This window comes from Astatotilapia calliptera, chromosome 18 (assembly GCF_900246225.1).
Source record: "Astatotilapia calliptera chromosome 18, fAstCal1.2, whole genome shotgun sequence".
Classification (NCBI taxonomy): domain Eukaryota; kingdom Metazoa; phylum Chordata; class Actinopteri; order Cichliformes; family Cichlidae; genus Astatotilapia; species Astatotilapia calliptera.
In genome coordinates, this window is record NC_039319.1 from 19,827,142 (window position 1) to 19,842,217 (window position 15,076).

Genomic DNA, 15,076 nt, shown 5'->3' on the forward strand with positions numbered 1-15,076 from the left:
TGATCGTTGCTCTTTTCAGGACCATGCAGAGATTAATTCCACTATCCTGCGGAGCCAAACTAACACAGCGCGTGTGGAGGCCCTCAGGCCGGGTACAGTCTATGTGGTACAGGTGCGCGCACGGACTGTGGCTGGCTTTGGCAAATACAGCAGCAAGATGTGCTTCCAAACCCTCACAGATGGTAAGGATTGCAGAGCCAGGAGAAACAGCTCTCCTTCCCTCTCGCTCTATCCTTCTCTGTCTCGTTTGTTTCGTTTCATGCACAATAGCTCTCTTTTTTTTCTTTTTCAGACGTTCTTGTCTTTGTATTTGTTGTTGCATTGTTATTAGTAAGTGAGATAGAGGAGAGGCATAATGTTTGATTGCGCTTCCTATTTCTACAGCTAAATTAATTTCCCTCACAGTCAGGTTTGAGTGTGTGTGGGTGCTTCGGATACGTTGAACACCGAGTGTCTTTTGTTTGTGCAACTAACTGTGCTTGATCCAAAATGCTTAGCTAATTGGTTTTTCACCCAGCCCTTCTGTTGCTGGAGAGTTGTCCCAGAATGCGTAGCTGTGATTAGTAGTTGATGAGAGAAATTTTCTGCCATGCATGGCGGGGGGTTGTTGGAGAGAGAAAGGGCTGAAGATGGGCGGTAACACCTGGTGAACTGGCAAGGCTGGGGTTCATTTGTGTATGTGCAGGAAGGCGTGCTTGCAAAGAGTTGATAGCTCTGCCAGGCAGTTAAATTGTTGGAAAATCACATGGCTCAGTCAAGATGTATTCTGCTGGGTTTTCATAAGCGCAAGGCAACAAAAATAGCAACAAAAAGAAAGATATGAACTTATAATTGCCTTTCCTACGTTTTTATGTTCTGCATACGATTTCCACTCTTTGTACCGTACTTGATGGCTAGCCTACAATGCTTATTTGGCCATAATTCAAAATACATTAAAGACAGGAGTGACATTTCCAGACTCGCTGTTAAACAGCAAAGATTACAATGAATGAGATGGTGATGATCTTGAGGGAGGGGAAGATGGGAAGCATGATGATGGTAATTAAGCCAATCATTGTGGCTATTTACCTGTGTGCAGAGCAGATGTGGCACAGTCACTGCCCCATTTACTCTCCCCAATAGTTCCGCATCAGCTTTCCTTGCGTATGAAACCATACTAGTGAATGTGAGCACTAGAGCTGGGCGATATGAGATTTTTTCATATCACGATATGTTTTTTTCATTTCAGGCGATAACGATATCTATCACGATATAAGCCAAATAACTATATTTGTAAGATTTAAATGTGCCGTTGCTCACAAGTAAAATGTGAAATAATCAGCAGCTTGTTTTTATTTAAATATTTATTTCCCATAATAAGTTCAACAGGGTAGATGTACTTAAGGAACATGAGACTTTTTCAGATAAATAAAGGCAAATATTGCAAACTACACAAAAGGCAGCCGCTAAAGCGTTTAAGTTTCAAAATAGAACAAATGAAACAGACTAAATTGTCAATTCCACTTAGAAACAAAATATTAATTCTAAAAATAAATCTTATCTTGTGTTACAGAAGAACAGACAAAACTGACTAACTTTTGTCAATATCAAATAAACTGAGAACTAAAAGGAAATTCTCAATCTCTCCTTGTTGTATAGCTGAGCTTTTCAAACAGTTTTAACAGTTACTTTAGTCTGACAAAAGCCGAATGATGAATTAGCGCTTCCAGTCAGAGACTGAGGCTACGTCCACACGTACACGGGTATTTTTGAAAACGGAGATTTTCCGTTTCCGTTTTAAAAAATAATCCCGTCCACACATAAAGGCAGAAATGAAGGAAAACGCTGCTATGAACATGCCAAAGCAGCAGGTGGCACTAGATTCCTAACCGTGCAGAAATGTTGGCCAATCAGAAGTCTAGAAGCCTCGGTGGGAAAAAGTAAACAAAGCTGGGGCATAGAAGCAGAACCGAGTCGTATGTGTGGACGGACAGTAACTGTGTGTATATGTAAGCATTTAAACACTGCAGAGAGTAGAATTAACAGTAACAGTATTGTAGAAATTCATTTCACTGAAACAATAACGTGGTGCACAGTGTGACGCATGCACCAGTTTATTGTATTTCCAGACTTGCTTTCGGCACAATTTACAGTGCACGCTACTCTGTTTTTTGTCAGACTTGAAATAGCCGAAATACCTTCACACTACGGAGCTTCTATGGCTCTTCCGTTCGACAATCTCTCCGGCATTGGAACCATCATCAGTTTTCTCTTCGGTCACGCTCGGTTGATTTTTCTAGTCGGCACACTCATTTCCTCCATTACCCGCTGGCTGCTTCCCAAACAAACACACGTGCGGCTTGGCACTTGTGCTGTACATAACAAGTCACGCGACGTGACGCTGCGGCTGTGATTGGTTCGGCTCTGCGCTACTTAATTTGGATTGGCTGACCTTTTTTTTTTTTTTTTTTTTTTTTGAGGACAAGAGCGGCGAGGTCTATCGCGATAGCTTAATTTCTCTATCGAGTAAAAGTTATATCGCGATACATATCGTTATCGTTCTATCGCCCAGCTCTAGTGAGCACATACATGCGCATACTTGATGCTCGCCCACACCAGCACAGCTTAGGGTTCATCTGCTGGCTGGCTGCCACAGCACGGCATTCGTCGAAGCAAGCAGCAACACGCCAGAGGACTGCCGGCAACAACACCCACATCTCTACCGCCTCCGCCTCTACCAGCCCCCCCCCCCCATCAAACCTGCTTCATTGCCCCATGAAGACAATAGAGGCACTCCACGTCATTTTTCGCAAAACATATAATCTCCTGTCTCTTCCCGTCAGCACGTTTTCATTCACCTCCACGAGGTGTCATTTTGCCACCAGTGGATGCGCAAACACACAATCAAACAAATCAAAAGCGACGGCGCAAAGTAAGGTGTGACGGAAAACAAGTGATTGGAGTATTGGTTATGTGATTGATGCCACAATTCTCTAATTGGCTGAGGCCTCGAGAGTTAACTGATTGTAATGGGAGCGTATTTGCTGTTAGAAGAGGTGTCTCTGTGATTTTTGGCTGTCAAGAAAAGTCAACATTCTCGTATGGGCGCGTGGTGGGCAGGTGGGGGGACCTCGCACATCTAATATACACTGAAAGAGAACAAGAAGACTACCCTAAAAGTTTGAGTAGCTGGAACAGCATTCTTACTCTTTCCTTGATTCCTTCCTTTGATAAATGTGTGAGTTGAAAGAGTGAGCAATTCCTGTCACATCCAGTTTCCACATATACTGCAGCTTTCACACTGCTTCGAAGATGCATTAGTTCTCACTTTATCACTTTAATCCAATGGGCCCATTCTACACGGGGGATTGGATTTAGAAGCTGCTGATTTGCCTGCAGCATGCTAAATCGTGCATTGCTTTAACTACAGTGTCTGCTGATGCCAAAGTCACAGAAAGACATGCTCGCAAATAGATAACCAAAAGATTCTGCTGTGTGGTATTTTTAAGCAGGCATTTATTCTGTCCCCTGAACTACCACAGTCAAAAACATGTTTGGGCTATATGTGCGTGATTGGCAGTGGATGACTTCCTTTCAACACCATAGAAACAACATTCCTAGGTGCATTTTCTTGTCCGCGCCTTTCAGACAGCTATAGCAACAGAGAAGGCGAGCTGCCCTCCTCGCTCTTTCTCACAACCAGCTTTATGATTTTTCTCTCACTCTCTGTCTCTCTTCTGATTTATCAAACACCACCTGTCTGTCAGTCTTTCAAATGCTCACAGGATTCCAGTCAGCACATCTCAGCAGAGAGATCTCTGTGTTTCCTTTATCCACCAGTAAACTCAGTCTAACCATTCTGCTCTGCCTTTTCTTCTCCTGCCAAAACACATGCATAAGTACACAGCACCACATAAACACAGACATGCTTCTCATGCCTTACCTAAGCCTTTCTCACTGCTTGTCTGTCGTGTCTTTGTGCAACCCAGATGACTTCAAGTCTGAGCTGAGGGAACAGCTTCCTCTGATTGCGGGGTCAGCAGCAGCAGGAGTGGTCTTCATTGTTTCCCTTATTGCTATCTCCATTGTTTGCAGCAGGTAACCAGATTTTCCTTTATCTTGTCTTTTGTAATACACTAAGAAGATGTTGAAAAATGTGTCACATCGTTCAAACTGTAGATTCTTTTCAAGCTCCCAGTTTGTTTTGAAGGAAGTTGGAACTGCAAAAAATATACACATAGGGCATAAACCATTCGGTATGCCACGTTGGTTCTCATTGTCGCTAATAATACGTACTAAAAAATCCAATAGGTGGCAACATTGCAGGTAAAATTCCACCAGACTCTCAGCATATACGGTTTGTGTCATTTGCTGTATTAATTATGTAAAAATAAAATTCAGTGGTGCGTAAGATTCCTAAAATTCCTGACATTTATTGTAATCTTCTGTAAAAACATTTATGAAACATAACTGGTGCTGATTATGCTTTGGAACTTATCGTGTAACGTGCCCTACATGTAGTCACATATCATTTATTAGTGCAGCAAGACTATCACTTGATTCAATGACAGGCATACTGAATAGTAAAGGCACGCACGAATTTGATGGAACGGGAAAGCAAAATTGTCATTTGAAATGGAATACTCAATTCCTTAGAGAACTTAACATCTCCTACTTTGCCCCGTTAAGCCAATTTCATTTTGCAGCGGTTTGTCACATTGTCACATTCACATCTTGCTCCACTTTAGATATATGAAAGTCAAATTTTCTGCAGGGCTGTGTGCAAGTTTGAGCAAGTAAAGTGTTCATCAAATGGGCCAGGCTCTTTTGATGCTGAGGCAGAGGAGACAGATGAAAAGGAGTGAGATCCTATCAAGGTCTAATTAAAAATCAGCTCATTTTCATAAACTTCATTTGCCATTTCTAACCCTTTGCAGCTGATTCAATTTCAGCCACGTCATTTTCAGCCGGTACACAAAAACACCAAAAGTAATAAGATCATGTTTACCTCTTTCATCTTGGCACCCCTCCCCCTCGCTCTCTGTCTTTCCTTTCCCAACACTCATTGCATCGTTATAGGAAAAGAGCATATTCCAAGGAGGCGGTGTACAGTGACAAGCTGCAACATTACACAACAGGAAGAGGTGAGTCTGCTCTATTACTTACAGCTGCTCTAAGTTACTGGTTAGTTACTATCTATCTATCTATCTATCTATCTATCTATCTATCTATCTATCTATCTATCTATCTATCTATCTATCTATCTATCTATCTATCTATCTATCTATCTATCTATCTATCATTTCCTTTTCCTCTACTGTTGGACTATAATTAATAATGTAAGGCATTTAAAATGAATAATAATGCATTAAAGATATGGAAAATTTATGTAGCAAGTGTCTGTGGTTCTACTTTTCACCGTGACATTGACTGACATCTCTTAGGGCTGCACGATAGCCATGACTGAGTTGTGTTTTAAGCACTCCCTGGGCATTGACTGATCAGGGGAAGTAGCCTGCAGGGACACACATATAACCTCTGACAAACACTCAGTCACACATGCACAAAAGAAATGTGTGTAAATTGGTGCGTCAAAGAAAGCCTTATGTACTGCCAACCTAGCAGTCTGAGAAAGGGTTTACTCAAGGGGATTGAATTTTGTTGAGCCTGACACAGCAAATGGCTTCAACACAGTTACTTTGTGTCAAAGCTACGAGAATGGTAGCTTGGGGCTTATTAAAACTGCTCTGGACAGAGGAGTCAGTTTTGCCACAGTCAGGGATGCACTGTAATTAACATAAGTCATGAAAATAAAAGATAACAGTTGTTTGCGGCCTTAATTATCAAATGAAGGATCTAAGGTGGATACAAAATCAAATGCTAATAAGGAAACCTTCACAATGCCAACGCACACGAGGTTTTTCCCCACCCTGTGATGCATTGTTGTTTTTTGCTTTTCTGTCAAGGTTTGACTGGCAGTTTTGTAATTGCAGTATTCAGTGCAGCAATAAAATAGACCAACTCAAACAATTGCTTTGGGTGATCCTCCAAAAAAATGTGCCTGCCAGCTTTCACCCAGCTGTCAGCTCCTCCAGATGTTGCCTCATAATATCGCCTCATTTGCAGCCCACCTCAAGACAGACGTTGCTAATACTGTAAATTCAGTGGTGCAGCCTGATGGTCATGCTTATGCAAGAAATCAGACCTTTAACATTACACCAACTCCTGCTTGTGATGTTCATGTGAACACAAGTCAAATGCTGCTGCTGTGGCTTAAAGCGATCACCCCATCAGATTCAGTGGTTGTTGTCATGTACAGTATCATCACTGTGTACACTGTTTAAGTTAATTAAGTGGATTTATTCAATGGTTAAAACTATTTTGCAGTTTTCTCTTTCAAAACAATCAAAAGATCATTCCTGATTAAGTTGCTAAAATATTTATTAACCTGTGTTTTTGGGCAGTTTGAAAGGTTGGATTGCATCTGTGAACTGCCATCATCAGGCCTCTCCACAAAGTTCTATTTTGTCTAAGTATGACCTTTGGCTGGGCTACTCATGGTTTGCATTTTTTATTCTAATTTGACTCATACTTATTCTTCCTTTCTTCCATTCAGACCAGCGTTCCTATAACAGTTCCCAAGAAGCCACCACACAGCACTGTGTTGTTATCTCCATAGCCATAGACATGTTATTAGACAGGAAATCATGCCATAGTGCTTGGAGTTCTACCCACTGAGTTCAATTTCTGTCTCATCAGATGAGATAAACTTATTCCTGATGCTGCTGGATGCATTTAACTGATGTTCAATAATCTCAAAGCAGCTGTCATATGGCTTAGACTCAGACTGGCTTCTTTTCAGCCCCCAAGACCTAAAGACATGATCTCAGTGCTTCTACTGAGATGATGATCCTACAGCAGGTTTCCCAGGTTTCTTATCTGCAGCAGACCTCCAAGCCTCTGCTTGATTGATCAGTGGGTTCTTTCTGAATAAGGCCCTTCTCCCTCTGTCTCAGTTTGGTCAGACATTTCTAAGAATAATCTTGCTGGTTCCAAAATTATTCAATTTCATGATTATTAAGGCCACTGTGTTCCTTGGAGCACTCAGATTTAAAAATGGGTTGATATTTGCCTCCACATATGTCTAGCCACAGTTTTGTCACAGGGGCCTGCTGTGTTCCTGTGACTCCATGGTTCAGCTTCTGTCCTGACATTAAGTGTGCTACTAGGACTTCATGTACTCCTTTTGCACATATTCCTAAAAACATGTCTTCACAGCATTATTGGGAGTTACCAAGCATAGAATAAACATTAGAATTCTATACTTTTATCTCCTAATTAAATCTATAACAGTATATAAAAAGTGAAGGAATCATAGAAGTTCATTACTGCACTGCCATGCACTCAGGTCCATGCACTAAGTATTTGCAGATTCTCTCAGGGAAACATTTCCTTTTAGCCTTTAACTCACACCGACAACCCATCTAAACAAATTAACAGACATTTCTAAGTACTAAATGTCTGTGTTGTGCCCTCATGTTTCCACATGACTACCAACAAATTTTAAATTACAAATGTTCAGACCGCACTTGTTGCCCCGTAGCTGCAGATGTTATTTGCGCTTCAACATCTGGTGCTCACACCCGATGACAATGGAAACTCACTGAAAAGAACTAGTTAATTATGGGTGGATATAAAATATGCTTATACTCCTTTTTTTTCTTGCATATTTCCTTTATATGTGCAAGTTCACTCTTCATCCTAAATATGTTAAAATATTATAATTAACAGGGTGAACCTTTCATCACTTTTCAAACTTTTCAAGGAAAACCAAAAGAGTTGCAAAAGGCCTGAAAAAAATCCCCACAAACATTTCACTTTCTTTTTTTAGTGACTCCATACAAAATGTAGATCTCTTATGTGCATACTAATAAGCCCCAATAAATAATAAGTGTGTGTTTGACAAATACGTTTCTGACATCAAACAATGGATAATTAGTTAATATTCAGGACGGAAATGCAGCTCATTATATTTAGAGCCACGGAGTAGATTAGTGTGCATCTTAGACCTACATAAAACACTCTAGGGATATATTGCTCTGCACATAAATCACATAAAGTATTTAAATGCTATATAGTGAAATCACAAATATTGTCAGGCAAAGGGAATTAGAAGAAATTATGTTTCCTTGGTGACAGGCTAATGTATGAAACATTCCCTTTTAACTTAAAAAGATGAGCATTTATGGAGCTACTATTTCATTCGCAGACATTTTTGTTTGTCTTTGGGCAATATATAAAGTGTTTGTAGTAAAACCAGTAATCTGATTGTAGCCATTGCCAGTAATAGATTAATGTAAGCATTACGGCTCTGCAGTTGATTTGTGGATACATTAGGACCATTACGTAAACGACCGGGACAGACTAATAGCAGGCTAAATTTTGGACATTGGTGAAAATAACATGGTTAAGTGCATTGCAGTACACTGTAACTTATTACGCCTGCCAGCTAATAGAAATGAATAGAATCAACTTTATTGTCCACCAGAGTGGAAATTTGTCTGAGTACACTTAACCGTTTGGACAATTATGTCATAAACTTTGTTCTAATTTATTATATTAATCTAAGCTTTATATCTGTTGTGGTACGCACGTGTCCGTGAGCCACTGTGGCAGCCTTGGATTCTTTCCTGACAGAGTTGTTGTTTTATATGTTGGTCCAAAATAGAAATGACTTCTGGATACATTTGCTTCGTACTCTCAGATGGAGAGCCTATGAAATATTAAAGTAGGAATCTATTTTTTATCCAGTGGCCATAAAAAGACGAGTCCAGTTAACCAGGGCTGTGCCACAGGGAGGACGATAAACTGTTTGCATTTTAAATTATACATAAAAATGGGCTATGGACTGTGAATTAGAAAGTAATGGCTGTACATTTATTTTGGAGGTATGTGCACACAAGAGCTTGAGATTTTGAGTGTGAGCGTGCTGCCATAAGCTTGCTGTTGCGTGCTCCCCACTGAGATTTTGAGTCCTACCCAGTGGTGCCGCTAAGTGAGCAGCTTGGCGACATTTGTAAATCGAATGACTTTATGGAATGCAAAGCTGTAAACCCTCTGATGGATTAACTTGAATCCAGTCTGTATGGAATCTCTAATGAGCAATTACACTCACACAGACAGGGTTCAAAGCAATTAGTGTGGTAACTAGAATCAGCTTCTAGTCAAGAGCAAGGTGAGGCACCTTGATCCCAGGACTAGACCCTATTCTCTTTTTGTCTCCTGAGACTCCTCCCTCCTTCTCTGTGGCTTATGCAAAGGGCTAGGCACAAATTGACTTGATGGAGATGGGTTTATTCCAATCATGGCTGCAAAGATTTTGCCTAAACAGCTCTGAGAAAGAAGGCTGCCCTTGGGTGTAGCTGCAAAAATGATGATTTGAAGTCTACTTGCTCGCTGTCCATCTTGTGGCAGCATATTGAATTTGTTTACAAGTGTTTTACTTAGCCTGTCGGCACAGAAAAGCTGTACTTCTTTTTTTGCAAACATCGCCAGTCTGTGAACTGGTCTCACCTACTGTAGAGTGGCATAAAAAGCTAGTTGATAGCGTAGCGGCTTTATCTCTTTATGAGCTCCTATAGGGAAAGATTGCAGGAAAATTGGTTCTACCACTATCAAAGAGCAGATACTGCTAGGGTAAGGGATAAAGGGGTGAAAAAAAAGTCTACATTTACTCTTTCTATATTCCCTCATCTGTTCCTTTATCCCTTAATCTCCCTCCCTCTCTTTGTCTCTCTGTCTCGTTCTCTCTCTCTCTAACTCTTTTCCTCTCGTAAGCACTGAATCACCACCATTTTGTTGTCTGCCTCTACATGTTTTGGAGCCAGTTCCTTTAATTCTCCACCTACACTCTTTGATGTGTTCAGTACATGTTCATTTTAATTTACACATTGCCGTGCTTTGGCCCGTCTCTAAGCATGGATAATAGAGCAAATGAAGGTATCATCATTTGCAGCGATCAAAAGTTTATAGTGATTATAAGTAATGCTGTGACTCTGTGATTTAAGCTAACACTTGGGGGTTATTTGAATTCACCAACCTTTAGCTCAAGACCCCAAAAGACTAGTTTCATCTTCTGGAAAGCTCACTGAGCACTTTGGTTGTTCTAGAACTCTCATTGCGAGCCGACATGTCTAACTGCCCCTCCCCACTGGGCTGCCCGACCCACTTCTCAGGCTCTCCGGGGATGAAGATCTACATTGACCCCTTCACCTACGAGGACCCAAACGAAGCTGTACGAGAATTTGCCAAGGAGATAGATGTTTCTACTGTCAAAATAGAGGAGGTCATTGGTGCAGGTATGGCAAATCTTCGTGCATGCATGCTTTTGTATTCTGTGTCTGTGTGTCAGATAAATGTGGATTGTTGAGTTGTTGTATGTCATATAAAAACCTGAATCTGTTCAAGGTCATGAAGAACAACCTTTCTGGCAGCTACTTCAGATGGGAACATGTCAAGGGCCTATGTCAAGTGTACTAGCAGTATATAGGCCACCTACCCAGGGACATAATGTCATTAGAAATAACTCAACCCTCTCTGCCTTTTCTTTGTGCTTCTGTGTTTTTGGATCTTGTTGATTTTGGCGTTGATGATGTTCAGCCCTTGCATCATTTCTTCCCCATTTACTTTACATGTAAAAGTGCAGACATTTTGTTTCCTGTCCTTGTTTTGTTTTGTTTTTCTTAACTTGAGAATGACCTCTTATGTATTATTAAACTGTATATTAAAATTACAACTACATAATTAGTTCCTGATTGCTTTCAAGTGAATTCTGATTAAACTTAAGTTCAGTATGTGCATGTGTTTTTGGTACATGTCCCTTTCTTTGGGATCGAACACATCTTTTCTACAGCCGAGAGGACACTGACATCATACATGCTGGTTCATATGGAGGCTAAAATACCCCTGGTAATGTTGCTGGGCCTGGAGTAGCTTTGGAGCACAGGCGGCCTCAGCAAGCTAGGTGTGAGGAAGTGACAGAGATACAATAGGGATAAGGATGCAGTGGGATCAGCTAATTAAAGGTTTTTGTTTTTGTTGATTTCACTATGTGTTGTCTCTCCAGGACACAAAGGTGGTGATAATTAATCACATGGGTTCCAGAAATTTGCCAGACAGTGCTTGCCTGGTATTGTTTGATAGGGGGAATATAAAGGCACTTGCCAGCCTATGCTGTGTGTCAGAAGAGCCATACTGTATTATATGATAGCAAGACATAACAGGCTCTATAAAAGCACTTTAGGTAACTTTAAAAACAGACGTGAAATTTATGATCTGATTAACTCTGCTTTTGTGTAAAGGCTTTTTCTGCTAACAGAAGGAAATGAGGAAACTCTTCTTTCTCTTTCAAACTAGGGGAATTTGGGGAAGTCTACAAGGGCCGTTTGAAGCTACCTGGCAAGAGGGAAATCTATGTAGCCATTAAGACCTTGAAGGCGGGCTATGTGGAGAAGCAGAGGCGGGACTTCCTGTCTGAAGCATCAATCATGGGCCAGTTTGACCACCCGAACATTATCCGTCTTGAGGGTGTAGTCACAAAGAGCCGTCCAGTTATGATTGTTACTGAGTTTATGGAGAATGGCGCCCTTGACTCATTCCTCAGGGTGAGTGATTTTTCTTTTTTTAATGCTTGTACTGTGTCACACAAAGTTGCAAACAGCTATATGACGAGATCTGAAGCCATGTGTGAGTTAAATGGAAGCTTGAAAATCTGAGACTGAGAAGCTAATTGGAAGTAAATTGTAAAGCAATCCCACTAAAGGAGTTCATGCTAAGAATCCCTCCTAATACAAATTGGAATGAGCCTTCTTAATCTGTCCAGTGCCAACGGAGAATATGTTTCATGACAATGAACTTGATTTCAGTCATTCTTAATTTGAAAATTTCCACACTGGCTAGCTTTATCAGCCTTTAATTTAATGCCTGGAGCTATTAATGGACTCTTCACTCTTTCTTTTATAGTCAGGATTGAGCGGACATACAGCTTAATCAATATTCAGCTCTCTTTTTTCCTGCTTCAGTCTCATGGATTGGTGTTCTATTCCACTTTGATCTAGGGTGGGTTTAAATGGGTTCTTTGAAGTTGGCTTTGCTAACCGCCACATCCGACTTGTGTTTCCATCGATCTCTCTTACCCTCTTATTTGTTACTGGGTTTCTGGGGTTCAAAGCTTGCTCTTCAGAGCATTCACACAGGGGTAGGGGCACCATTCTTGGAGTTTAAAGAGATGGATGCCTGTATGCTTGAATGGAACAATGCTCTAACACCTACACTGAGTAAGATTGGCTGCAGGAATCTGATTTGCTTATTTAATACAAATATACTCTTCCTCTGGACATTAAAAGGATTTGAAAGGCAAGACAGGGACTCAGTGTGTTGATTTTGTAATTGCAAAGTGTAACCAACAAACAAGAAAAAAAAGGACGCACAAGAAAAACTAAAATCAAAGATAACTCAAAATAAGGGTCTTGTATGTAGCTATAACAACATGACTCCTCTTGTTATCTGCCATGAGCATGTACCCCATGGCTGTGATAATAATGATCTGCTGCAAGGCTTACCTCATGCTACAGAAGAAGATGAGAATCCAACTGAGCAGCCTTGACTCAAACCGAATTTGATTACGGTACACGTTGAATGAGGAAGTGGAGTGATGAATTTAAGTCAACATGTGTTAATGATTCAGTAAGAAGAAACAGCGTAATTATTTTTTTGCCTATTAAAAATGGTTATATTAGCCTTTGCTGCAATCTGCGACCTCCAGCTTTGCTCATTTACAGCATGGCAACGGCATGACATAAGCTCTGCATTTTCATTTGTTTTGCTCTCTGTCCTTTTAGCAAAATGATGGTCAGTTCACAGTGATCCAGTTGGTGGGAATGATGCGTGGGATTTCTGCAGGAATGAAATATCTCTCAGAAATGAACTACGTCCATCGTGACCTGGCCGCACGGAACATTCTCGTCAACAGCAACTTGGTGTGTAAAGTGTCCGACTTTGGTCTGTCACGCTACCTGCAGGATGACACGTCTGATCCCAGCTACACCAGCTCTCTGGTGGGTAATAATTGTGTTTTACTTTGTCTGAGTGTCATGGGGAAACTGTTATTCGCGTAGCGCTTATCTAAATATAATTTCAAGTTTCCCAATGTCTTTTGCTGACATATAAACCAATTGAAAAACACCACCTATCAGTCTAATAAGTTTTGCTACTGACAATGTCTCACTCTTTTTGAAGGTCTTGCAAACCTTTCACCTTTTCAGCGCCTTTCATTTTATATGAGCTGTCACTCTTTGCTTCCTCATCCTCCTTCCACTCTTCCCTATACCCTGCAAGTCACGGACCGGAGGTCTGTCACATCTTCATTAGTGTGGAGACAAGTCTCCTCTGGGAAGTCTCTCTCGTTGGCATGCCCAGAGTGCAGAGAAACCAAAGGGCATTGCAGCCTCTCAAACTGACATCTCCCACCCTTCTCTCTCTCTCTCCCTCTTTCCACTCTCTCACTCCTCATTCATTATTACTGGAGCATCATGGGAGGCTTTGGCTCCTCATTAACTCCTCCACGCTACAGATCTGTAATTATTAGCAGCCATCGTTAGTTCATCTTCTGCCTCTCCTCTTTCTAATTCATAACACACTTTTACACCCTTGCAAACACACGGCGTAGGTCATTAGGACTCCTGACATGCCTTAGGTTGTGTGCTGGGATTTAGTTGAGTGTGTGTGTGTGTAGGAGCATATAAGGCACCGTGTGGACATCCACAAGCATGCACGTGTGTATCTCTGTTTGCTACAGCTGATGTGCGTGTTTCAAGGATCAATCAGTTATTAACACTCACACACACATATATATATATATATATATATATATATATATATATATATATATATATATATATATATATATATATATATATGTGTATATATATATATGTGTATATATATATATATGTATATATATATATATATATATATATATATATATATAAAACACCCAGCACGCCCCTGCGGGCGGTTTATCCTTCAAGCTCGGGTCCTCTACCAGAGGCCTGGGAGCTTGAGGGTCCTGCGCAGTATCTTAGCTGTTCCCAGGACTGCGCTCTTCTGGACAGAGATCTCCGATGTTATTCCCGGGATCTGCTGGAGCCACTCGCCTAGCTTGGGAGTCACCGCACCTAGTGCTCCGATTACCACGGGGACCACCATTACCTTCACCCTCCACATCCTCTCGAGCTCTTCTCTGAGCCCTTGGTATTTCTCCAGCTTCTCGTGTTCCTTCTTCCTGATATTGCTGTCATTCGGAACCGCTACATCGATCACTACGGCCGTCTTCTTCTGTTTGTCTACCACCACTATGTCCGGTTGGTTAGCCACCACCATTTTGTCCGTCTGTATCTGGAAGTCCCACAGGATCTTAGCTCGGTCATTCTCCACCACCCTTGGGGGCATCTCCCATTTTGACCTCGGGACTTCCAGGTTATACTCAGCACAGATGTTCCTGTACACTATGCCGGCCACTTGGTTATGGCGTTCCATGTATGCCTTGCCTGCTAGCATCTTGCACCCTGCTGTTATGTGCTGGATTGTCTCTGGGGCATCTTTACACAGCCTGCACCTGGGGTCTTGCCTGGTGTGATAGACCCCAGCCTCTATGGATCTTGTACTCAGAGCTTGTTCTTGTGCTGCCATGATTAGTGCCTCTGTGCTGTCTTTCAGTCCAGCTTTGTCCAGCCACTGGTAGGATTTCTGGATATCAGCCACCTCCTCTATCTGCCGGTGGTACATACCGTGCAGGGGCCTGTCCTTCCATGATGGTTCCTCGTTTCCCTCCTCTTTCTTGGGTTTCTGCTGCCTGAGGTATTCACTGAGCACTCGGTCAGTTGGGGCCATCTTCCCAATGTATTCTTGGATGTTCGTTGTCTCATCCTGGACTGTGGTGCTGACACTCACCAGTCCCCGGCCCCCTTCCTTCCGCTTAGCGTACAGCCTCAGGGTGCTGGACTTGGGGTGAAACCCTCCATGCATGGTAAGGAGCTTT

General features: G+C 41.6%; 1 protein-coding gene across 2 annotated transcripts in view; it reads left to right on the plus strand.

Annotated features, from left to right (window-relative positions):
* ephb1 (EPH receptor B1) overlaps positions 1–15,076 on the plus strand; it is a 171,248-nt gene that overhangs the window by 129,564 nt on the left and 26,608 nt on the right. Inside the window, exons 7-12 of one of the 2 annotated variants that reach the window (XM_026150315.1) lie at positions 20–182; positions 3,969–4,077; positions 5,059–5,123; positions 10,149–10,337; positions 11,395–11,642; positions 12,879–13,094. In XM_026150315.1, the coding sequence (XP_026006100.1) occupies positions 20–182; positions 3,969–4,077; positions 5,059–5,123; positions 10,149–10,337; positions 11,395–11,642; positions 12,879–13,094 (990 nt within the window). The remainder of the gene's footprint in view (positions 1–19; positions 183–3,968; positions 4,078–5,058; positions 5,124–10,148; positions 10,338–11,394; positions 11,643–12,878; positions 13,095–15,076) is intronic. The other variant, XM_026150316.1, reaches the window with a different exon arrangement.